Raw genomic sequence first — 24,821 nt, 5'->3', positions numbered from 1 at the left:
AATATATTGTATAAAAATATTATATATTCATAATTATTAACAATAGATTTAACTGTTTATTAAGCAGTGGTGTCTTTTATTATAGTGCTGTTGCTGCTATTTTATAAAATGAGCAATATACAGTTTTTTTACAATGAGAAATAAAAATGTATTATTAAGACCATCCTTTAATGTGGTAAAATCACTGTAACATACATCCACACACCTTACTCCTTTACTGCATCTGGGAGCCAGCTAATCCATTTACAATGTCCAGTCTAGAAGTCTAGCAGGAATCTATTACTGTGTTTATGGCTTAAGGCATGATTTTTTGCTGTGTTTAACACGCAGCATGAGCTGATCTTGTAAACAAAGCTGGGTAACGCATTGCATAACGGGTTTTGGAAGAGAACGCTACAAAAACAGGAAACTGTGCTCTGATTAGCAGTAGTGACCCAGCAGCAATTCATTCTCTTTCCCCACACATCAGTGCATCACACGCTCTTTCTCACGCCTCATAACCCCCTTATATATCTACACACTGTACACATAGTCAAGGGAGAAGAATGTCAAAATGGATGCCTGTGATGGATGCCTGGTCACATGCAGTTAGCTTTAAATAACCCCAATTTACATAAGAAGTAAAAGAAATTGTTGATAAAGGGCTAGTATTCTTAAGTTCTAAAATAAATTTAAAGCTGACTGTTATTTTCCTGCACTTTGTGCAAAGCATAATTTGTCATGTCATACTTTTTACTGATTCTAGTGTAGGTTATGGGGACCAAATGTCCTCACAAAGTAATATCAGTCATTTTGACCTTATGGGGGCAAAAAACAAGTTTATAAATCATACAGAATTAAGTTTTTGAGAGGTTTTGTGTGAGGGTTAGGTTTAAATACAGTAAAGTGTAAAAAACATTACGTCTATGGAATGTTTCCATAAAATATGAAAACACAACATTTTTTTTTGATGAAGTAAAAGTATGCACTTTCCCCTTGAGGGCTAGGTTTAGGTGTAGGGTAAGTGTAGGGCGATAGAAAAAACGGTTTGCACAGTATGAAAACCATTACGCCTATGGAATGTTCCCATAAAACATGTAAACCCAACGTGTGTGTGTGTGTGTGTGTGTGTGTGTGTGTGTGTGTACCTGGTATTCATCACGTTGTGGGGACCAAATGTCCCCACAAGGTCAAAATTTACTGGTATTCCTATCCTTGTGGGGACATTTGGTCCCCACAACGTGATGAATACCAGACCACACACACACACACACACACACACACACACACACACACACACACACACACACAAACTCTTGGGGAAAGTGATGTAGCTATTTGTAAATAGTGTAATCCAGCCCAAGAGGCAATAGTGAATGGCCATAAATAGCTCAAGGTTATTAGGTGAAGCTCCTATGATTAGCTTGACTTCAAGTGAAATGCTTATACAAGTCATTATGGACTGTTTAAGAATAATTAACCTATTTTGATCCTTGCCAAATAAGAGCTTACAGACTATTATGTTTATTTACTGCATTTCCAAGCAAAATGATTATATAAGTTTCTAATATGGGTATTTATATTGAGCCTTACCATACTAACTTCATCATTTATTTGCTTTAGGAAATGCAAAAGCCATTTATGTCATGCAGCTTAATATAAAATATGTACTTAACTTAAAATTTGTAAACAAACTATAATCATTTAATGATTCTGATTATGTATACACTAGTACTACAGTATATGACCCTGGACCACAAAACCTTAAGTCTTAAGTAACACGAGTATATTTGTAGCAATAGGCAAAAATACACTGTTTGGGTCAAAATTATAGATTTCTCTATTATGACAAAACGTATTAGAATATTAAATAAAGATCATGTTCCATGAAGGTATTTAGTAAATTTCCTACTGTAAATATATCAAAACGTAATTTAGTAATATGAATATGCATAACTAAGAACTTCATTTGGACAACTTTAAAGGTGATTTTCTTAATATTTAGATTTTTTTGCACCCTCAGATTCCAGATTTTCAAATATTGTCCTATTCTAACAAACCACACATCAATGGGAAGCTTATTTGAAGCTTACTTATTCAGCTTTCAGATGATGTATAAATCTCAATTTCAATAAATTGACCCCTATATGACTGGTTTCATGGTCCATGGTCACTTATATGATTAACATTATTAAATATAGCTTATATGATGGTTTTCTATCTAATGGACTGTCTCCCCTTTCTTTCTGTCTTGGTTTCTATATTAAAAAGTCTCAGCTAGAAGCCATGCGGGCGAATCATCTCCATGCTAACACCATGGCCCCTGTCCCTGTCCACCTAAAGAGCCGTGAGGAGAAGGAGGCGCACACTCATTGTCGTGCCCGCCGCGTGTCTTCAGACGAAAACAGCCGAACCAAAGTGGGGGGACCTGAATGTCACATCAGCACCATTCCAGAGCTCGCAGAGTGCTTAGAGAAGAGGCTGCGTTTCAATAACCAGAAGGTGATATCAGTGGGGGGTGAGGGACCGTCAGGTCATGTCACATACAGAAGACCAAAATAGTCATACTTAAAAATGTCTCAGTGTCATAGCATTCAATTCAAATATCAAACCAGTGGGTCTGATGGATGAGTTAATTAACTAAATCAATTTCTGAGTCATTTTTGGGCAGAATTTGATTTGTTAAATGTTGTAGCTGCTGTATAAAGACAGTTTCCCACAGAATCATACAAGCAGAGAAACTGTTTCCTTTGTGTTTCTGAAAAGTTTTGCATACATTGCCAAAACGATCCCCATTCACACAGATCAAATGGTTAAAAACACTGTATTATGCATGCCCCCTTTGGTTCTACTCACCTGCAGTCCCTACATCAGCTGCTAATGTGCTTCTTGAGATCAAAAGACTGAGGTTTACCTGAACAGCTCTTTCTTGCTGGCCTCGGTTACACCAGTTCAGTAGTTGCTGATGTCACTTTGTAAAGAAACTTTATGCGCCTGGCACACATACCTGTAAACTGAACACATAATATAGATGCTCATGACTTAACTGTTTTCACAAATTTGTGTTTTTGTAGTTTACATGGAAATGATAACGGTATAGAGTGTTTTCACAACGCTCGTTTAAACAATGCCACTGAACCGAAGGAAACTCTGAAAATGGTCAATTATTGTCATGTTTTGGGCTGTACAAATCTGTCAGACAGGGAAAAACGTTTGGAGTGCTATTGACTGCCAAAAGTAATAACAAATCAAGGAGAAGAGTACAAAAATCTGAGGAACAAAAGTCGTCTGTGGTTGGCCAAAATTAACCAGGATTTCGGGGGAGAATCTTGACAACATTCGCGTTTGTTCTTATCATTTCTGGTCAAGTAGGTGAAATATTAAGCTAATATCTTAATTAATACTGCACATACTTATCTTTACCACCTATTAACTTTAGTTTGTCAAAATATTGTGCCCTTCCCTGCTTACTAAGTCCTTCTCTATATGATCTAACAGCTTCCACACGTTTTTTCAATGGTTTAAAAACTGAGACAGCATAAATTAGCAAAACATGTATTCAGTAGTACATTAACCATGCAATCAATGCTGTTGTTTACATCCGGTTATCTCCAAGATGGCCTGGCAAGACTAGTGCAAACCCTCTATAGTTTACTTCATGTCCATAAACATAAAAGGTCTTTCTATATACCTGCAGCAGACTATTTAACATAAACAGAACTAAAGGGCAACTCCTGGGACCTCTTAAGAAATCAGTTTTTAAAACAAATAAATCTGGAACTGAGAGTTTACATTAAAAGGAAGGTGACAGAGCATACGTCAAATAATTTAAATCACAATGGCAAATATACACGTAAATGATCAGATGGCTTTTTTTCTTTTTTGATAGGTTGTACGTTTGTTTTGTTGGTACTTCTTACCGGGTCTTGGTGCATCACAACAAATCTGCTGAGGTGATCATCGGTAACCGTTGGAATTCCTCAAACCTTGCAGTAAACCAGTACCGAAGCACAACTTAAGTTTAATAACTCGCAAGTGATATGCAGTTGCATGTTTTAACTACAGGTGGTGATATAGAGGCCAAAGTTCTGTATTCAAATGATTTCTCAAGGATCATGTAACACTGAAGACTGGAGTAACGGCTGTTTAAAATTTAGCTTTGCCATCACAGGAATACATGTAATTTTAAAATAGATTAAAATAGAAAACAGTTTTAAAATTGTAATAATATTTTACAATAATACTTTTTGTGTTTTTTCTGCCTTGGTGAGCATAAGAAACTTTTCTTAAAAACCTGAAAAAAACTGTATCCTATATACTTTAATATACTGTATTAGACTAATATTAACAGTTTGGGATGATTTCGTTTGGTTCCTATGTAGGGTGATGCAGATAGCATATGTCTTATTTGCCATGAAGAGCTACGGAATGGAAGGAGTGGCATCCAAGAACTTCACTGTGGCCATCATTTTCATAAAGAGGTAAACACTTCCTGCATCATTTCTCTCCTTCTTTGCCTTTTAACAGCATCAAATTGTTAAGTGAAGCCGTGGGTTAATGGATAAACTTTACGCATGACACCAAGTGAACAAGGAGGTTTTCAAAATCGTTGCTTTTCCCCACCTGGCATGCATGAAGTTTGTCTGGTTACTTGCTGCTTTTGTGCCAGCTATGACACTGAATCTGCTGTCATTTCTGATTATGAATTGAAAAGACAAAATGGCCGGAGCACAGCACACGTCCACGTAGTGGGAGTTCTGCACCTGCTTGTGAGCGAGGAAAAGAGATACCGTTCTGCCCAGGACAGGAGGAATATCGCTTACCCCGTCGCCAACTGTCTTTACGTAGACAGCGTTGATTGTTTTCAGTTTAACATACACTCTTAAAAATAAAGGTTCTTTATTGGCATCGACAGACTGTTTTTATGATGATCAATCGGCCATATTGGTGGCACTGAATGTAAACAATGTCACTGAACCAAATGAAACATCAGTTATTGTCATGTTTTGTGCTGTACTAATCAATCGGAACCAGGAAAAAAACACCTGGAGTACTATAAACTGCCAAAGTTATAACAAATCAAGGAGAAAACTGTCTGAGGAACAAAAGGCATCTGTGGTTGGCCAAACTGAACCAGGATTTCCAGAGCAAGAATCTTGATAACATTTATATTTGTTTTTATAATTTCTAGTCAGGGTAGGTGAAATATTAGGTTAATATCTTAATTAATACTGCTCATACGTATCTTTACCACATTTTATCACTCTTTCCTGCTTACTAAGTCCTTCTCTATATGATTTAGCAACTTCTTCACATTTTTTTCCGTGTTTTAGACAGCATAAATTAGCAGAACAACATATTCAGTAGTACATTGACTGTGCAATCCATGCTGTTGTTTACATCCGAGTATCACCAGTATGGCCGTGCATCCGGGTAACTGACCAAATCATAAGTGCAAACCCTCTACCATCTGTGGAAACTTTCAAATGCACAAAAGGTTTATTTTAAAAAATCGTAACCTTTATTTTTTAAGAGTGTACTGTATGTATAGTTAAACTAAACAATAATCGCTCACTATATTATCAGAAAAGTTGTTTATTGTCAGTTTTACTTTGTGTTTAGCTCCACAGTATGTTTTCTTAAAAATTAACTTGCTGATCTCTTCTTTGCAGGCTAGTTTTATGTTTTTCCCTCCTTCTGAAATCAGAAAAGCAAAGAAAAACAGTAGATACCAGCATTTTCCTATTTCAAGTCATTTACATTTTAAAATACTGCTGTTTAAAATGTCATGTTTTAGTCATTTTTGTCCTTTTCCTTTGATAAGAATTATATGAAACATCATATGTATTACTAAGCTGTCACTCGAATTTTGTTTTTCTTTGTTAATGTGCATTAATCAGATAAACAGCTGTTATTATTTGTAATCCTGTTATTCGTTTTATACAGCTACGTTGTATTAGAAAACCAAACTGTGAATATAAACTGTTTTGGCTTGTTTTTGATTTAGAATTATGAATGCTGAAACTGTAAATATGGCCAAATCCTGAATTTGCAGGTCATATGTCAGGAATTGCAGTCATGAAGATACAGTAGCTTGTTAAATGCACATGCTGGAAATTAGCTGGTGGCTAATCACGCCACTCTAATGGAAATCGATGGTGGTTCACAGTTCTGCCTCTCAAAGGGTCAACAGATCTGTTTTTCATGCATGCAGTTGTCATGCAAGTGCCATCATTCCTCTGCTACAGTTGTTGTACACTGCTTAGTGATTTTTTATATAGCCTAAATATAGATAAAGCCACATTCTGCCATTATGACTCATCATAATTTGGCTTTCCTTTCTTTCAGTGCTTTGAGAAATGGCTTTGGCAGAAACAATCATGTCCCACCTGTCGAGTTCATGTGACCATGCCTGAGCCCCTCTACTGGTCCTCTGCTCGTGTCCAGTTTCCCTGACAATGTCCATTTTTCGTCACTGCATGACCATTTCCATGTCTGCTTGTAGCCTGCGACCCTGGACACTGATTTAGTGTGTTTATATGTAAATAAAAACAACAACAACAACAACAACAACAACAAAAAAATCATCTCTGGTGGAGGCGAGTAGCAGTCCAGCATGATTATACGGTCTTGCACTAAGATAAGACTAGGCTTTATTTTTTCCTGACCTTTCTTTTCCATCTTCCTTGCTTATTTTCCTCTGTGGTGTGACATGATGTTTGGCTAGGCTGAAAACCGTGCATGCTAAGTGTCTGACCACAGAGCCTTTTTGTATTCACTTTGTCCAGGTCTCCACTTTCATGTATTGCACAATGCACAGCTGAATTACTCATTAATGTACAGATGCCAAATTCAAAGGCAGAGAATTTGACTCCTGATGGTCAAAAAATTTATATGTATGTTTCAATGATGTATAGAATGTTGTTTCTATGTAACTACGTAATATGAGTGCCACGTTATAAAGTGTAAAATAAATAACACAGTGAGAAGATGTTCTTCTTTCCGTTGCGAAGCCTTCTCGTGACCGTGCTTTTGTGCACGTACTGTACACAAACCCTGCCCTCATGTCCCGCCCTACATTTATAAAACATACAATAAGTGTATAAACCCAACAAAACCTTGTAAATACCTTTATAATAAAACAGTATGTCCAATGGACAATAGAACAAAGCATTAGGAAAAAGTTAGCCTTAGGCTATATTCCAAAGGCGTATTATCTTCTCTTGCAAAGTACCTAAACGTTTATAGAGAACTTGGAAATGAATTGTGGTCTGTCTATCTATATTTAATTGATTTACCGAGGTTTTAAAATAAATAAAATAATACAAAAAAAAGTTTTAAAATAGGCCTATATTTTAAAAGTTTATTCCACTGGATTAAAATGTCTGTTGATTGTAGCAAACAGTCTTCAAAGGGGAAGAAATGCACACGTGGAAAAGAGACCAACTGTTGATTGACAGGTAAGCTAACCAATCAGATTCGAAAATAATGATGTCTGGTCTGTTAATAAACCAATCATTTTACGAAATGGGCGGTTCCAGTGAGAAGACGCTCTAAAAAAGATAAACCCCCAAATCTGGTTGCGAAACAGCTGGAAAAGTGGATTAAGTTGTTGATTTGCGAGTTCCTGATGGAGTAAAAAGTCATGATGCTGAAAAGGGACAAAGAAGGGTCGTGAGAGGATGTTTGAACGAATTTAGTGCACTGTTTCAGACAGCATCAAATGCCCGTCTCGAGAGAAAAAAACATCGACTCTGAGATTTCTTCTTAATATTTTTAAGAATATACCAATTTGTCAACCTATAAGGTAAGATATAAACTATGTATTCTTAAATAATAATACAGACCACTTACTGTCTCCGAATTAAGATTTTATTTTTTCCACGTTTATTTCTTATTATTATCTAACGTTACCCCAAACAACTGACCTAGATGGCGAGCTAATGCAATTATTGGTTTCTATGTGTAATTAACTCAAAAACTGTTTTGTATTCCCTATAAGACTGTAAATTAAAAAGAAAACAGCATTATAGCATAGCATATGAGGGGGATGTCTTTAGGCTTTCCTCATCTGTCCATCTTGAGAAATCCCAATAAAACGTGAACAGCAGACCTTTATCCCCAATAAACATTATATCTGAAGTTGTTTATGAAATCGAGACATTTCTTTATAGTCTTCCACTGACAACGGTAGATGAATCGTTTTTCAGGTAATTTTTTTTAACGATCTAAAAATGTATTTCCGCCATCGTGTAACATTTAGGATTTTGTATATTTCATTTTATTTTATATAAAAGTGCAATGCGGTTTTCTCATTTAGTTAAGCATTACAAAAACGTCCATTTGTTTTTATGTAAAACTGTATTTGTTATATTTGTTATTATGTAAAAATGTCATTGTTATATTGTCATAAACACATGAAAGGATCGGGCCTCTTCACTGGAGAGACTCTCAAAGCTTCATTTTGTCTCTATGGTAACAGCTGAGCATCCTGGAGAGCAATGATTAACAGTTAGACCACTGAAAGATTGGTTTAATCAAAGCTGCAGAGATGTCATACAGTGCATAATAAAATACAGGAATAGTTCACCCATAATGGATAAAATTCTGTCATTTGCTCACCCTCATGTCTATATGACTTTCTTCATTCTCAAAAGGTGAATTGCTTTGGAATGACATGAGGGTAAATGGTGACATAAATTTCATTTTAGAAAACATTTGTGCAACCTTAATTTACCTTCGATATGAGCATATACAATGTTTTTTCTCTATCTGATCATTGTCCTTGCTGTCTGCTTTATTGTAGTCTTTAAATGGCATCTTTTTCCACATATTTGAATTTAGCCTACTTTCTGAAAGGAGGAGACATTTATGTGCTAAAAGGTCACGGTCTCAAGGATACACGCTGATTACACACTGATTATGGCAGTAATGACCGCCTTCCTTTTGGACCTGGATGACTTCAGGGCCAAAAACTGATCAGCCTGTTGATTAAGCATTACAGAAATCATCCTCTGTGAGAGGAAACGAGCAACAGAAAATGGCGTTTTTACAATTCCCTTTATATTTCACTGATTAGAAGCAACAGTTGATTTTATCGTTAAATGTTTAACTTAATATTAAACATTTGTCAAGTTCAAATCAGCTTTGCCCTTCCTGTGTCTGGTGAATGTTTAAGCGTGTAGTCTGCTTTTAGTATGTCGGTACTTCCAAGATTAATAGTGTAGACTTTTTGATTTAACTTGGTTTGGACGTTTTTTTTTTCTAGCTATCCCATTGCTGTTTAAAAATAGAACTGAGAGGTACATGCCTGGACCCCTCATTAGGCCACCTGCGGCCCGCAGCACCTTCCTGTGCATTTTGATTTGTATCTCTGACATTTTCTTAACCCCCGCAGTGTATAGTTTGTGCAATTATTTGTTCAGGTTGGCAATAAATATGTACTGCACTGTTAGACTCCACACTGGAGTAACAAAACCTGTGCCGGAAAATGTAAAAATGTAAATCTTGTATTGATATGCTACTCCTGAGGAGGGAAAGTGTTGCTTATATGAATACAAAGTCTCAAATTTCGTCTCCAAGTGTGTCCACTAAACACTGTATTTTATAATGAAGCATAATTATAATGATGAGAGATTTTTGTGTTGTCGTTTTTGTTATATTATTATTAAATAAACATGTTATTCTGATTTCCAGGACATTTAGGAAATCATGGGAAGTTTTAAAGGCCACGCATTGCCTGGAAGTTTCTTTCTGATCACCGGCCTGTGGTGGGCTGCAAAGCAGACATTTTTGTATGCCACCCGGAGGAATAAAAGTGCTGGTGCGGGCAGACTTGCATCTCGAGCAACCCAACGACGCATAGAAATCATAGAAGGAGCTGTCATTTTATCATTTTCTGTTATTGGTGAGTTGCTGCTATGCCTTTATTAGAATAAGAAGTTTAATTATACATATGGAGAAATATGGAGTTTTCTGATTTGTCTTGACCAAAGCAAAGAAACTGTTCTGAGAACCATTTTTTGCCATAAAAGTTAACTTAAATGGTTCAAAAATAAGTTGTATAGTTTGCTGGTCTAGCTCAGTGGTTCTCAAACATTGTCCACAACACTATTTGAAGGCTCAATGACTTTTTCATTTGTTTGTAATTTAGTAGACATTTATTTACTACCCAGTAAAATATTTTAGAGCATAACTACAAAATGTATATTCGTAAAAAGTATAAAACTGTCCATGGAGTTATACATTGTACATAAATACGTAATAAACTTTTCCAGTTATACTTTTGTAATTGGGCTTCTACACATATCCGGGTTTTTAAGCAGTGCACTTTAAAATATGCTGGGTTAAAAACAACCCATCTTGGGTTATTTGGCAACCCAATGCTGGGTAAATATTGGACAGAACACATGCTTGGTTAGTTTGATATAGCTGGTTGGGTTAAATGTTTTATTTTTGTTTTATTTAAGTCAACTATTGTTTAAAAATGTTTATATTGCTATCTTAAAATGGGCTGGAAATTAAAAACCACACACAGAATTATAGAGGCAACAGCAATAATCAAAATATGAACATTTATTATTAAGCAAGAACAACCATGGAGAAAAATAAAAGACAAATTGAATTTATTTGGGTGAATACAGCATAGTTTACAATATTACACATACATTTAAACTTGTTTAACAAGCATTTTAGAAATAAAAATGTTACATTTAAAAGTAGCATTTTAATTTAAGTGTATTCAACCTTTCTCTGTAATCACTTTTCACCAAAATAGTGCTAATTCTTGTGACAAAAACAAACAATACTAAGATTAGAGATCATATTTTACCATAAAATTAAATTAAATTCAGTATTATAACAAATAAAATCCATTTGTTATGCAAGGCAAAATGTGTTTCCATCTTGCAAAATGACTATGGCATCTGGTCTATGTATTTTGCGATGTGTAAAATAATATTATTTACAGTACAGTAAAGACTTTTAAATTAAATTAAATACATACAAACCTTTATTTGTCTGAGGAATTGCCCCAAATCGATTTCGCCGAGAACCGCTCTCTCCTGTAGAGGATGCAAAAAGCCCAATCTCTGATTGTTACTCAGCGGCTGGGTTGTTTCGTCAGAGGCAGGCTCAACCCAGTGGTTGGGTAGAAAAAAATAACCTAATATTTAATAACCCATTAAAAACTCAGCAGTTAGTTACAGAATAACTATCCAGCACCTGGGTAAAAATAACCCAATAAAATGACTCAACATGCTGAACCCAGCATTTGGGTTAAAAAAGTAACCCAACATTTTTAGAGTGCAGAATTATTATTTTTTTGTAAACCCAATAAAATTAACCAACAGGAAGAAAAAATAAGAAGAAAAAATAACCCAGTTGCTGTCATTTAACCCAGTGATGGGCTGTTTTTAACACAGCATTTTATACAGTGTATAATGAGTAATGAAAGCATGTTTATTTATTATATTTTTTGCTCAGGTAGTATTCTTTCTGCTCTTTACACAGGTATGTTCGCAGAGCAGTTTTTAGCAGGTGGGCCCAAGTTTCAGCTGTATGACTCTTCCACTCAGCACTGGGAGCAGCTAATGAACTGGCAGCACACCACCATGTACCTGTTTTTTGCCATCGCAGGGGCCATATCTCTCACTGTCCACAGCACAGACATCGCCCCACTGGCCTTAGACCGGATGCTGCTGGGTCTTGCTTTCTTTAATGAGGGTAGGATCTTGTTTTAATCCCTAGACTGTTTCTAAAATGGTCCATTATTTACTCACCATCATTCCAAACCCCAAAGACCTTTGTTCATCTTCGGAATACAAATGAGGATATTTTTGAAGAAATCAATAATCAAGCATCACTGACAGCAATCAAGCAACGCCCAGAAAATGACTTTTTCTGTCACACTTGTGAACACACAGAAGCCTGACAAAGAGGAGCAGTAATTGTTGAATGTCGTTATGTTTTCTTTGCACAGAATGAGCCCAAAAAGTATGATCATAGCTTAATAAAATTAAGGTTGACAGTCCTGGGCCTTGAATGTGTCAGTTTTGCTGCTGTCTATGCAGGCTCAGAAAGCTCTCAGATTTCATCAAAAATATCTTCATTTGTGTTCCAAAGATTAACTTGGTTTTAAGACCCGTTCACACCAAGAACGATAACTGTAACTATAAAGATAATGTTCTAAAAATCTAAAACGATAACGATATAGGGCAACGATATTGTTGAGATCACTTTCAGAACATTTTTTTTTACAGCCGATGAACGATAAAACACTGACAGCTAATCAGACTTCATTCAAATTTAAGTGGCTTGTGCATTTGAAATAGCAGGCGACATTGTAGAGAAGCAAACAGAGTAACATAAAACATAAAATTACCTCAGGAATTCAGCGCTAGTTTGAACAACATTGTATTGACTTCTTTGAAGGTGCAGTAGAAAAGAGTCCTTATTGTTTTTATTTATATTAGAGAAACATGCATGTTGAGGACATCTACTGGTTGAAGTCATGTAAATGCAACAAAAACAGACAGTTATCGATCACTAGTGTGGATGCAAATATGTTTATCATTGTACTTATAGTTATCGTTCTTGGTGTGAAGGGACCTTTACAGGTTTAGAACAACATGAGGGTGAGTATTTAATGACAGAATTAAACTTTTTTGGATGAATTATCCCTTTACTGTTGGAGAATGTGTGAATTGTTACCCAAATTGAGCGCTTGTCATAAGTCATCATAAAATAAAATTCAACACATGTCTGCCTCCTCCAGGATTTCTGTTTCTTTACCATCTCCATGGTAGAGATATGCTTGATGTCCATGTGCACACCCTTCTCCTCTATGCCATCTTTGGACAAGCTTTCATCTGCCTTCTGGAGGTTTTCCACAGAGGGAATATTTTACTAGAACTGCTTCGAGCCACTCTCACCATACTGCAAGGCAGCTGGTTCTGGCAGGTCAGTGTGTCTGTGTGTGTCTGTGTGTGTCTGTGTGTGTCTGTGTGTGTGTCTGTGTGTGTGTGTGTGTGTGTGTGTGTGTGTGTGTGTGTGTGTGTGTGTGTGTACCTGGTATTCATCACGTTGTGGGGACCAAATGTCCCCACAAGGATAGGAATACCAGTAGATTTTGACCTTGTGGGGACATTTCTCAGGTCCCCATGAGGAAACAGGCTTATGAATCATGCACAATGAGTTTTTTTGATGAAGTAAAAGTGTGCATAATCTCCTGTGAGGGCTAGGTTTAGGTGTAGGGTAGGTGTAGGGCAATAGAAAGTACGGTTTGTACAGTATAAAAACCATTACGCCTATGGAATGTCCCCATAAAACATGTAAACCCAACATGTGTGTGTGTGTGTGTGTGTGTGTGTGTGTGTGTGTGTGGCAAGTGCATACATAAATGTGCAAGTCATTTTGACTCAACACTGTTTAACACTTATTCTTGTATTTTCTAGATTGGCTTTGTGCTGTACCCACCCAGTCAAGTCAAATGGGATCAGGCAGACCATGACAATGCTGTCTTTGTCACATTATGTTACTGCTGGCACCTGGCGTTTGCATTGCTCACTGTAGCTGTAGTTTACTGGTCTGTTCTCTGGTGAGCATGACACATTCTATTCATACTAACATGACATACAAAAAAGTTACAATTCAGACATAAAGGAACATAAACTACCATTCAAGAGTTTGGGATCAGTATGATTTTTTTGAAGGGAACCCTGGGTATTAAGGCTTGTATGTTTTAATATAACATAAATGATGTCTCTTACTCTTACACACTATGCGAAAGTTTTCTTAAATACATTTTTGATACTTTTGGAGCCTTGGTGTTGCCGACTTTACATTTAAATTGTTCTATATGTAGTAGAAAACCAATGAAAGATTTACTTACTTAAAAAATGCAAATCGTTTTATACATATTTTGGACTATGGGGGCCGGCAATTATTTTGAGGACGTGAAATGGGTGCACTCTGTGATCTACTGCTACTGTTAGTATTTTTACCACAAAACAGCATGATGGCACATTGTGCGGCTTTTTGGTTGTAATTTTCAGTCGAAGGGCAACAAACGAAGCAAAGTCTTTGCTGGGTTCCTAGCAATATGAAGAAGATAAAAGCACAGGAAGAATTCTGTGGACGAATAAAACTTCCTAAAGACCCATGTCTTTGTTTTCTCCACTTTAGCCCTGATGCCTTCGATGCTTTTAGCAGACCACAGCTACTGAAATACACTATATTGCCAAAAGTATTGCCCTGACTCGCATATGAACTTAAGTGACACCCCATTCCTAATCCATAGGGTTCAATATGAAGTCAGTCCACCCTTTGCAGCTATAACAGCTTCAACTCTTCTGGGAAGGCTGTCTACAAGGTGTTTTTATGGGAATTTTCGACCATTCTTCCATAAGCGCATTTGTGAGGTCACGTACTGATGTTGAACGCCTGGCTCTCAGTCTCCGCTCTAATTCATCCCAAAGGTGTTCTTTCGGGTTGAGGTCAGGACTCTGTGCAGGCCAGTCAAGTTCATCCACACCAGACTCTGTCATCCATGTCTTTATGGACCTTGCTTTGTGCACTGGTGCACAGTCATGTGGGAAGAGGAAGGGGCCAGCTCCAAACTGTTCCCAAAAAGTTGGGAGCATGGAATTGTCCAAAATGTCTTGGTATGCTGAAGCATTCAGAGTTCCTTTCACTGGAACTAAGGGGCCAAGACCAGCTCCTGAAAAACAACCCCACACAATAATCCCCCCTCCACCAAACTTTACACTTGGCACAATGCAGTCAGACAAGTACCGTTCTCCTGGCAACCACCAAACCCAGACTCATCCATCAGATTGCCAGATGGAGAAGTGTGATTCATCACTCCAGAGAAGGCGTTTCCACTGCTCTAGAGTCCAGTGGCGGCGTGCTTTACACCACTGCATCCGACGCTTTGCATTGCACTTGGTGATGTATGGCTTGGATGCAGCTGCTCGGCCATGGAAACCCATTCCATAAAGCTCTCTGCACACTGTTCTTGAGCTAATCTGAAGGCCACATGAAGTTTAGTGGTCTGTAGCTATTGACTCTGCAGAAAGTTGGCGACCTCTTCGCACTATGCGCCTCAGAATTCGCTGACCCCGCTCCCCCCGTCAGTTTACGTGGCCTACCACTTCATGGCTGAGTTGCTGTCGTTCCCAAATGCTTCCACGTTCTTATAATAGAGCTGACAGTTGACTATGTATTTAGAAGCGAGGAAATTTCATGACTGGACTTGTTGCACAGGTGGCATCCTATCACAGTTCCACGCTCCTGAGAGCAACCCATTCTTTCACAAATGTTTGTAGAAACAGTCTGCATGCCTAGGTGCTTGATTTTATACACCTGTGGCCATGGAAGTGATTGGAACACTTGATTCCGATTATTTGGATGGGTGAGCGAATACTTTTGGCGATATAGTGTAGCATACAAATGGCAGATACAAGAAACACTAGATGCTATCCTGGCAGGATGTAAACATGTCAATGCTTCTCATGATGCTGCACCCACTTAAAGAGTTTCTCAGTGCGAATTTCACTCAATATCCAGAGCATTTAGAATCCTTGTGAAAAAGAAATCAATGGTACAGCATTTGGTTTAAGTTATTCCAAGTTGTGTTGTGGAGAATATAGCAACAGGTTGAGCCAGCAGTTTACGAATGCAACCATTTGACGTTAGCGAAATAATGGCACCCCCCATAGTTTAAAAGATGTATTAAACAATGCGAATTACATAAATCTTTCATGGGTTTTCTACTAGATATTTCAGTAAGAGACATAATTTTACATGATATTAAGCCATAAAAGTCTTAATACCTGGAGAAATTCAGCAGGGATACATTAAATAAAAAAAGATTTCTATTTTAAATGGATGCTGTTCATTTAACCTACTCTTCACGAAATAAACCAGACAAAATGTATTATTTGTGTCCTCAAAATATTAAGGAGCACAACTGTTTTCAACATTGATAATAAGAAATCTTTCTTGAGAACCAAATCAGCCTATTAGAATGAAGGACCATGTGGTCCTGAAGACTGAAGTAATGGCTGCTGAAAATTCAGCTTTGTATCAAAAGAATAAATTACATTTTTGAATATATTAAAATACAAAACAGTTATTTTAAATTGTAGTAATATTTGACAATATTACTCTTTTTTTATTATCTATTGTGTTTTTGTGCTTAAATAATTCAGCCTTGGTGAGCATAAGAGCCTTAAACATTTAAAAATCTTACTGAGCCAAACATTTGAACAATAGTGTACATTGCATATGAAATAATACTTTTACTAAAATTTCCTTTCTGTGTGTTTGATTCGCTGAGTTCTTTCTCATTTTCCTTCATTCTTCTGCCTCCAGTGCTGTGCGAACCAGACTGAGGAGGATGCCACCCATGGAAATGGGGCTTTTGAAACCAAGAGAGAAAGAAGTAGAGTCTGAAGATGAGATTTTATGAGTATTTATTATCCATTTATCATTCAGTTGGACCTGAACCCAAAGAAAAGTAAAGACACAGAGAGTAAGAGACAGATAAGAACAGAGAGGCATTGTCACTAAATATTAGCTCCTTCTTAATTTCCTGAGGAGCAGATGGGAGATGACAAACCGTGACAGTCTTGCTTCCCAAGATCTGTTTCATCATACTATAACAAGTGACTCTAAGTAAATCACAAGAGCCATAGTGTTATATGTGTGATCACTCCAGTGATAGTTACATCTCTCTGTCCATGCAGTCTGGTGTTTTGTGTGGTCATTCCTATTTTATTTTACTATTTCCTATTTCTCTGATGCACCTCAGGACCATACTACTCCAATAAATTAATTAAAACTTGATTAGTTTATAAACAGCTTTGCATCAAGTCAATCAAATATGATGTATTGATTATTTTTGAGTTTTTATGTACACTTTTTGTTGTCTTTACATTTTGTTGTTTACAGTATATTTGACACAATATTGTGTAAGTTTGAGATTTTTTTCATGTGCCTTGTCAGTATTTTATATGTTGTAACTCAAGGACAGAGAATATAATATTTTTATCTTATTGCTTTTAGTGGTACTATATGAACTACTTGCTAAAATATTTATATTTTAATGCCTCTGAGATTTCCAGGTTTGTAAGACACTTTTTAGTCATCAGATGAATGATGCTTTTGTATATTCTTTACAGCCATAACAATTCTTTAGCAGGTCTACTGTGTTTATTTGCATCATAGTCATAGTCTGACTGAAAAAAGCCAATGTACGTGGAATCTTGAAACTATAGTATCTTATCACATGCATTTATTGATTGATTTAATTTAATTTGACTTGACAATTAATACTTTTTTTTTTTTCAATAAAATTTGTTATTAGTTTAAAACAGTGTACAAAGACTGTGTATTAATATTAATTGCTTTTTAATTGCCATGTGCTGGTATTTTTTCCCCACAGATATTTCTTTCAATTAACAATACTAAATAAAACATTTGTAAAATAGTACTTTTTTTTATAATGTTTTATAATAATTATGTGTGTATGTGTCAAATCATAAGTAGCAAAGGTATATTTGTAGCAATAACCAATAATATGATATGAGTCAAAATGATCAATTTTTCTTTTATGCCAAAAATCATTAGGATATTAGGTAAAGACCATGTTCCAAGAAGATATTTTCTAAATTTCCTACCGTAAATATATAAAAGCTTAATTTTTGATTAGTAATATGCATTGCTAAGAACTTAATTTGGATTTCCTCAATATTTAGATTTTTTTGCACCCTCAGACTTCAGTTTTCTAAATAACTACGTCTCGGCCAAATATTGTCCTATCCTAACAAACCATACATCAATGGAAAGCTTTCAGATTATGTATAAATCTTTCAGATTATGTGTAAATCTCTACCCCTCTATCAGAGCAGCTTCATTAAAGTGCGCAAAGCTAGCTCAAATGTTGCTTGCAGTAGTCATATTCTGGTTATTCACTAAAGCTAAGGAGGCCTAAGCCTGGTATGTACATGGATGGAAGACCATTTTTGGAAAACTAGTTTCCTTCTAGAGGTAGTTTTAGTTCAGCCAGCAGGGGGTGCTCATTCCTTGACATGTACTTTATGGGTCCAAAAGGCCGCTGTAAAAAGAAGCCTCCTTATTGAACCTGTAAGGATGAACTACCCCTCTATTAGAGCAGCTTTATTAAATCAGAAAGAACAAGTTTAACTGTTGCTTGCAGTAGTCAGATTCTGGTTACTCTTTAAAGCTAAGCAGGCCCAAGCCTGTTCTGTGCATGGATGGGAGACCCTTTGTGGAAAACTAGCTTCCTGTTGGAGATATTTTTACTCCAGCCAGCAGGGGTTGCTCATTCCCTGACATGTAATTTAGGGTCCAAAAGTCCAAATATACAAAAATGACTTCTGCGGTTTAAGGATTTTGATGAAGCATTAAACCGCCCCATGTAACAAGGAGTGTCCTTCGGATGAGGCATTAAACAGGCTTCCTGACTTTCTGTGGTCAATAATTCCCTACCTTAATGATGAATTTGACCTCATTTATGGAGGTGGTAGCGCAATCTGCCGGCCTTATAGAGCCTGGCAGGATGCACTAACTTTGTGAAAAACTAGTCTGGCCAGCAGGGGGTGCTCTTTCCCTGTCATGTACCTATGGGATCAAAAGCCCTAATACAACGAGGCAGATTCCGGCCCTTGAAAATGAGCAAATGTTTTTATGAAACCTTAATCCGGCCCTTGTAAAAAGAAGCATCTTTCGGATGAAGCAATGAACTGGCCTCCTGACCTTTAGTGGTCATTAATTCCCTACCTAAATGATGAATTTGACCTCATTTATGGAAGTGGTAGCGCATTCCGCCGACCTTATAGAGCCTGGCAGCATGCGCTACCTTTGTGAAAAACTAGTCTGGCCAGCAGGGGGGGCTCTTTCCCTGACATGTACCTATGGGATCAAACGTCCTAATACAACGAGGCGGATTCCAGGCCGTGAAAAGGAGCAAATGTTTTTATGAAACCTTAATCCGGCCCTTGTAAAAAGAAGCATCTTTCGGATGAGGCAATGAACTGGCCTCCTGACCTTTAGTGGTCATTAATTCCCTACCTTAATGATGAATTTGACCTCATTTATGGAAGTGGTAGCGCATTCCGCCGACCTTATAGAGCCTGGCAGCATGCGCTACCTTTGTGAAAAACTAGTCTGGCCAGCAGGGGGGGCTCATTCCCTGACATGTACCTATGGGATCAAACGTCCTAATACAACGAGGCGGATTCCAGGCTGTGAAAAGGAGCAAATGTTTTTATGAAACCTTAATCCGGCCCTTGTAAAAAGAAGGATCTTTCGGATGAGGCAATAAACTGGCCTCCTGACCTTTAGTGGTCATTAATTCCCTGCCTTAATGATGAATTTGACCTCATTTATGGAAGTGGTAGCGCATTCCGCCGACCTTATAGAGCCTGGCAGCATGCGCTACCTTTGTGAAAAACTAGTCTGGCCAGCAGGGGGGGCTCTTTCCCTGACATGTACCTATGGGATCAAACGTCCTAATACAACGAGGCGGATTCCAGGCCTTGAAAAGGAGCAAATGTTTTTATGAAACCTTAATCCGGCCCCTGTAAAAAGGAGTATCCTTCTCATGAGGCATTAAACTGGCCTCTTGACTTTCTGTGGTCATTAATTCCCTACCTTAATGGTGAATTTGACCTCATTTATGGAGGTGGTAGCACATTCCGCTGGCCTGATTGAACCTGTCAGGATGCGCTACCCCTCTATCAGAGCAGCTTCATTCATCCAAAAAAAATAAGTTCAACTGTTGCTTGCGGTAGTCAGATTCTGGTTATTCTCTAAAGCTAAGCAGGCCCAAGCCTGCTCTGTGCATGGATTCGAGACCATTTGTGGAAAACTAGCTTCCTGCTGGGGATAGTTTTAGTCCAGCCAGCAGGGTTTGCTCATTCCCTGACATGTTCTTTAGGTTCTAAAAGTCCAGATATACAAAAATGACTTCTGCGGTGTAAGGCTTTTGATGAAGCATTAAACCGCCCCATTTAACTAGGCAGATTCCGGGCCTTGAAAAGGAGCAAATGTTTTTATGAAACCTTAATCCGGCCCTTGTAAAAAGAAGCATCTTTCGGATGAGGCAATGAACTGGCCTCCTGACCTTTAGTGGTCATTAATTCCCTACCTTAATGATGAATTTGACCTCATTTATGGAAGTGGTAGCGCATTCCGCCGACCTTATAGAGCCTGGCAGCATGCGCTACCTTTGTGAAAAACTAGTCTGGCCAGCAGGGGGGGCTCTTTCCCTGACATGTACCTATGGGATCAAACGTCCTAATACAACGAGGCGGATTCCAGGCCGTGAAAAGGAGCAAATGTTTTTATGAAACCTTAATCCGGGCCCCTTTAAAAGGAGTGTCCTTCGCATGAGGCATTAAACTGGCCTCCTGACTTTCTGTGGTAATTAATTCCCTACCTTAATGGTGAATTTGACCTCATTTATGGAGGTGGTAGCGCATTCCGCCGACCTTATAGAGCCTGGCAGCATGCGCTACCTTTGTGAAAAACTAGTCTGGCCAGCAGGGGGGGCTCTTTCCCTGACATGTACCTATGGGATCAAACGTCCTAATACAACGAGGCGGATTCCAGGCCGTGAAAAGGAGCAAATGTTTTTATGAAACCTTAATCCGGCCCCTGTAAAAAGGAGTGTCCTTCTCATGAGGCATTAAACTGGCCTCCTGACTTTCTGTGGTCTTTAATTCCCTACCTTAATGGTGAATTTGACCTCATTTATGGAGGTGGTAGCACATTCCGCTGGTCTGATTGAACCTGTCAGGATGCGCTACCCCTCTATCAGAGCAGCTTCATTCATCCGAAGAAAATAAGTTCAACTGTTGCTTGCAGTAGTCAGATTCTGGTTATTCTCTAAAGCTAAGCAGGCCTAAACCTACTCTGTGCATGGATGGGAGACCATTTGTGGAAAACTAGCTTCCTGCTGGAGATAGTTTTAGTCCACCCAGCAGGGGGGGCTCTTCCCCTGACATGTACCTATGGGATCAAACGTCCTAATACAACGAGGCGTATTCCAGTCCGTGAAAAGGAGCAAATGTTTTTATGAAACCTTAATCCGGCCCTTGTAAAAAGAAGCATCTTTCGGATGAGGCATTTAACTGGCCTCCTGACTTTCTGTGGTCATTAATTCCCTACCTTAATGGTGAATTTGACCTCATTTATGGAGGTGGTAGCACATTCCGCTGGCCTGATTGAACCTGTCAGGATGCCCTACCCCTCTATCAGAGCAGCTTCATTCAACAAAAAAGAACAAGTTCAACTGTTGTTTGCAGTAGTCAGATTCTGGTTACTCTCCAAAGCTAAGCAGGTCCAAACCTGATCTGTGCATGGATGGGAGACCCTTTGTGGAAAACTAGCTTCCTGCTGGAGATAGTTTTAGTCCACCCAGCAGGGGGGGCTCTTCCCCTGACATGTACCTATGGGATCAAACGTCCTAATACAACGAGGCGTATTCCAGTCCGTGAAAAGGAGCAAATGTTTTTATGAAACCTTAATCTGGCCCTTGTAAAAAGAAGCATGTTTCGGATGAGGCAATAAACTGGCCTCCTGACCTTTAGTGGTCATTAATTCCCTACCTTAATGATGAATTTGACCTCATTTATGGAAGTGGTAGCGCATTCCGCCGACCTTATAGAGCCTGGCAGCATGCGCTACCTTTGTGAAAAACTAGTCTGGCCAGCAGGGGGGGCTCTTTCCCTGACATGTACCTATGGGATCAAACGTCCTAATACAACGAGGCGGATTCCAGGCCGTGAAATGGAGCAAATGTTTTTATGAAACCTTAATCCGGCCACTGTAAAAAGGAGTGTCCTTCTCATGAGGCATTAAACTGGCCTCCTGACTTTCTGTGGTCTTTAATTCCCTACCTTAATGGTGAATTTGACCTCATTTATGGAGGTGGTAGCACATTCCGCTGGTCTGATTGAACCTGTCAGGATGCGCTACCCCTCTATCAGAGCAGCTTCATTCATCACAAAAGAACAAGTTCAACTGTTGCTTGCAGTAGTCAGATTCTGGTTATTCTCTAAAGCTAAGCAGGCCCAAGCCTTCTCTGTGCATGGATGGGAGACCATTTGTGGAAAACTAGCTTTCTGCTGGAGATAGTTTTAGTCCAGCCAGCAGGGTTTGCTCATTCCCAGACATGTACTTTAGGTTCCAAAAGTCCAGATATACAAAAATGACTTCTGCGGTGTAAGGCTTTTGATGAAGCATTAAACCTCCCCATTTAACTAGGCAGAGTCCGGGCCTTGAAAAGGAGCAAATGTTTTTATGAAAACTTAATCCGGCCCTTGTAAAAAGAAGCATTTTTCGGATGAGGCAATAAACTGGCCTCCTGACCTTTAGTGGTCATTAATTCCCTACCTTAATGATGAATTTGACCTCATTTATGGAAGTGGTAGCGCATTCCGCCGACCTTATAGAGCCTGGCAGCATGCGCTACCTTTGTGAAAAACTAGTCTGGCCAGCAGGGGGGGCTCTTTCCCTGACATGTACCAATGGGATCAAACGTCCTAATACAACGAGGCGGATTCCAGGCCGTGAAAAGGAGCAAATGTTTTCATGAAACCTTAATCCGGCCCCTTTAAAAAGGAGTGTCCTTCGCATGAGGCATTAAACTGGCCTCCTGACTTTCTGTGGTCTTTAATTCCCTACCTTAATGGTGAATTTGACCTCATTTTTGGAGGTGGTAGCGCATTCCGCCGACCTTATAGAGCCTGGCAGCATGCGCTACCTTTGTGAAAAACTAGTCTGGCCAGCAGGGGGGGCTCTTTCCCTGACATGTACCTATGGGATCAAACGTCCTAATACAACGAGGCGGATTCCAGGCCGTGAAATGGAGCATATGTTTTTATGAAACCTTAATCCGGCCCCTGTAAAAAGGAGTGTCCTTCTCATGAGGCATTAAACTGGCCTCCTGACTTTCTGTGGTCTTTAATTCCCTACCTTAATGGTGAATTTGACCTCATTTATGGAGTTGGTAGCACATTCCGCTGGTCTGATTGAACCTGTCAGGATGCGCTACCCCTCTATCAGAGCAGCTTCATTCGTCCAAAAAATGTATGTTCAACTGTTGCTTGCAGTAGTCAGATTCTGGTTATTCTCTAAAGCTAAGCAGGTCCAAGCCTGCTCTGTTATGGATGGGAGACCATTTGTGGAAAACTAGCTTCCTGCTGGAGATAGTTTTAGTCCAGCCAGCAGGGTTTGCTCATTCCCTGACATGTTCTTTAGGTTCTAAAAGTCCAGATATACAAAAATGACTTCTGCGGTGTAAGGCTTTTGATGAAGCATTAAACCGCCCCATTTAACTAGGCAGATTCCGGGCCTTGAAAAGGAGCAAATGTTTTTATGAAACCTTAATCCGGCCCTTGTAAAAAGAAGCATCTTTCGGATGAGGCAATGAACTGGCCTCCTGACCTTTAGTGGTCATTAATTCCCTACCTTAATGATGAATTTGACCTCATTTATGGAAGTGGTAGCGCATTCCGCCGACCTTCTAGAGCCTGGCAGAATGCGCTACCTTTGTGAAAAACTAGTCTGGCCAGCAGGGGGGGCTCTTTCCCTGACATGTACCTATGGGATCAAACATCCTAATACAACGAGGCGGATTCCAGGCCGTGAAAAGGAGCAAATGTTTTTATGAAACCTTAATCCGGCCCTTGTAAAAAGAAGGATCTTTCAGATGAGGCAATAAACTGGCCTCCTGACCTTTAGTGGTCATTAATTCCCTACCTTAATGATGAATTTGACCTCATTTATGGAAGTGGTAGCGCATTCCGCCGACCTTATGGAGCCTGGCAGCGTGCGCTACCTTTGTGAAAAACTAGTCTGGCCAGCAGGGGGGGCTCTTTCCCTGACATGTACCTATGGGATCAAACGTCCTAATACAATGAGGCGGATTCCAGGCCGTGAAAATGAGCAAATGTTTTTATGAAACCTTAATCCGGCCCCTGTACAAAGGAATGTCCTTCTCATGAGGCATTAAACTGGCCTTTTGACTTTCTGTGGTCATTAATTCCCTACCTTAACCCTCTGGTGCTCTTCGTTTAGCAGTCACACGTGTGCTCTTCGCGGTCAGAAGTGACCGGACACCTGTAACGCATCCTGTAATTTTTTCAGTAAAACCATTCCAATTCATTTTTGTTTAATAATATTTTTTCTTTTTTCTTTTGCATTTTGAGAGGGTTTTGTGGTAATAATGAATATTTATGCTGTAATTAATATCCATTTTTTGCCATTGAGAATAATAAAAAAATTTATTTTAATTTTTAAAAAAATTTTTTTTTAATGAATGCAGTATTTCAGGTTGAAATAGAGACTCAGCCATTCAACACTAATTTTTGAAGGCAGATTAGCGCCATCTGTTGGTAAAAAACGAGAAAAACATCTGTAATGGCAGGTGTAACTTGATGCCTGTATAGTTCTCTACAAAGCAGCTTGTGAATTGCCTAGTTGTTTTTAGACAATTGATTCAGCATTTTTATTAGGTGGAATAGTTGAACATACATTTAAACAATCTCAAAGACTATTTCTTATACAGTTTGGGATAGTTTTTTGTTATAAATATGATTTGAAGTGTTAATTTTTTGTATATGCAAGAGACTGTGTGTCTTTTGCACTCTGGATATGTAATTTTTTTATACATATATATTTTTTATTTTACATCTTCTCAATTTGCTGTGTTTCAGTTCATTTGTGCGTGTGTGTGTGGATGTGTGAGAAAGAGACAGAAAAATTCTGTACATTTTTGTATTTTTGTCGATTTCCCATTCATTTCCTGATGT

The 24,821-nt window shown here is 38.5% G+C and overlaps 2 protein-coding genes across 3 annotated transcripts; both read left to right on the top strand.

The window, feature by feature from the left end:
• Positions 1–2,264: 2,264 nt before the first annotated feature.
• On the top strand, positions 2,265–6,970 carry LOC141347096 (uncharacterized). Of its 2 annotated transcripts, none has more exons than XM_073852082.1 (3): positions 2,265–2,481; positions 4,362–4,460; positions 6,328–6,970. In XM_073852082.1, the coding sequence occupies exons 1-3, from the start codon at positions 2,266–2,268 to the stop codon at positions 6,433–6,435; spliced, it is 423 nt and encodes a 140-aa protein (XP_073708183.1). In that variant the 5' UTR covers position 2,265; the 3' UTR covers positions 6,436–6,970. The 2 variants fall into 2 exon arrangements, with proteins under 2 accessions (XP_073708183.1, XP_073708182.1); XM_073852081.1 differs by having other exon boundaries at positions 4,694–6,970.
• A 561-nt stretch (positions 6,971–7,531) lies between these two features.
• On the top strand, positions 7,532–17,366 carry tmem45a (transmembrane protein 45a). Its single transcript, XM_073852287.1, has 6 exons — positions 7,532–7,786; positions 9,676–9,886; positions 11,491–11,703; positions 12,755–12,939; positions 13,434–13,576; positions 16,354–17,366. The coding sequence occupies exons 2-6, from the start codon at positions 9,691–9,693 to the stop codon at positions 16,448–16,450; spliced, it is 834 nt and encodes a 277-aa protein (XP_073708388.1). The 5' UTR covers positions 7,532–7,786; positions 9,676–9,690; the 3' UTR covers positions 16,451–17,366.
• Positions 17,367–24,821: the final 7,455 nt, after the last annotated feature.

The sequence above is a fragment of the Garra rufa genome, chromosome 12, assembly GCF_049309525.1.
Source record: "Garra rufa chromosome 12, GarRuf1.0, whole genome shotgun sequence".
Taxonomy (NCBI): domain Eukaryota; kingdom Metazoa; phylum Chordata; class Actinopteri; order Cypriniformes; family Cyprinidae; genus Garra; species Garra rufa.
Note: the sequence above shows the minus strand (reverse complement) of the source record. Positions and strands in the feature narration are given on the sequence as shown.

Bases quoted from the DNA above. Each gene is read 5' to 3' on its own strand.
- LOC141347096 (XM_073852081.1), top strand. From the start codon at position 2,266: ATGCGGGCGAATCATCTCCATGCTAACACCATGGCCCCTGTCCCTGTC. The intron at 2,482-4,361 runs GTGATATCAGTG...GTTCCTATGTAG, and splicing joins TGCGTTTCAATAACCAGAAG to GGTGATGCAGATAGCATATG. The intron at 4,461-4,693 runs GTAAACACTTCC...TGAATTGAAAAG, and splicing joins GCCATCATTTTCATAAAGAG to ACAAAATGGCCGGAGCACAG.
- tmem45a (XM_073852287.1), top strand. From the start codon at position 9,691: ATGGGAAGTTTTAAAGGCCACGCATTGCCTGGAAGTTTCTTTCTGATC. The intron at 9,887-11,490 runs GTGAGTTGCTGC...CTCTTTACACAG, and splicing joins TTTATCATTTTCTGTTATTG to GTATGTTCGCAGAGCAGTTT. The intron at 13,577-16,353 runs GTGAGCATGACA...TTCTGCCTCCAG, and splicing joins GTTTACTGGTCTGTTCTCTG to TGCTGTGCGAACCAGACTGA.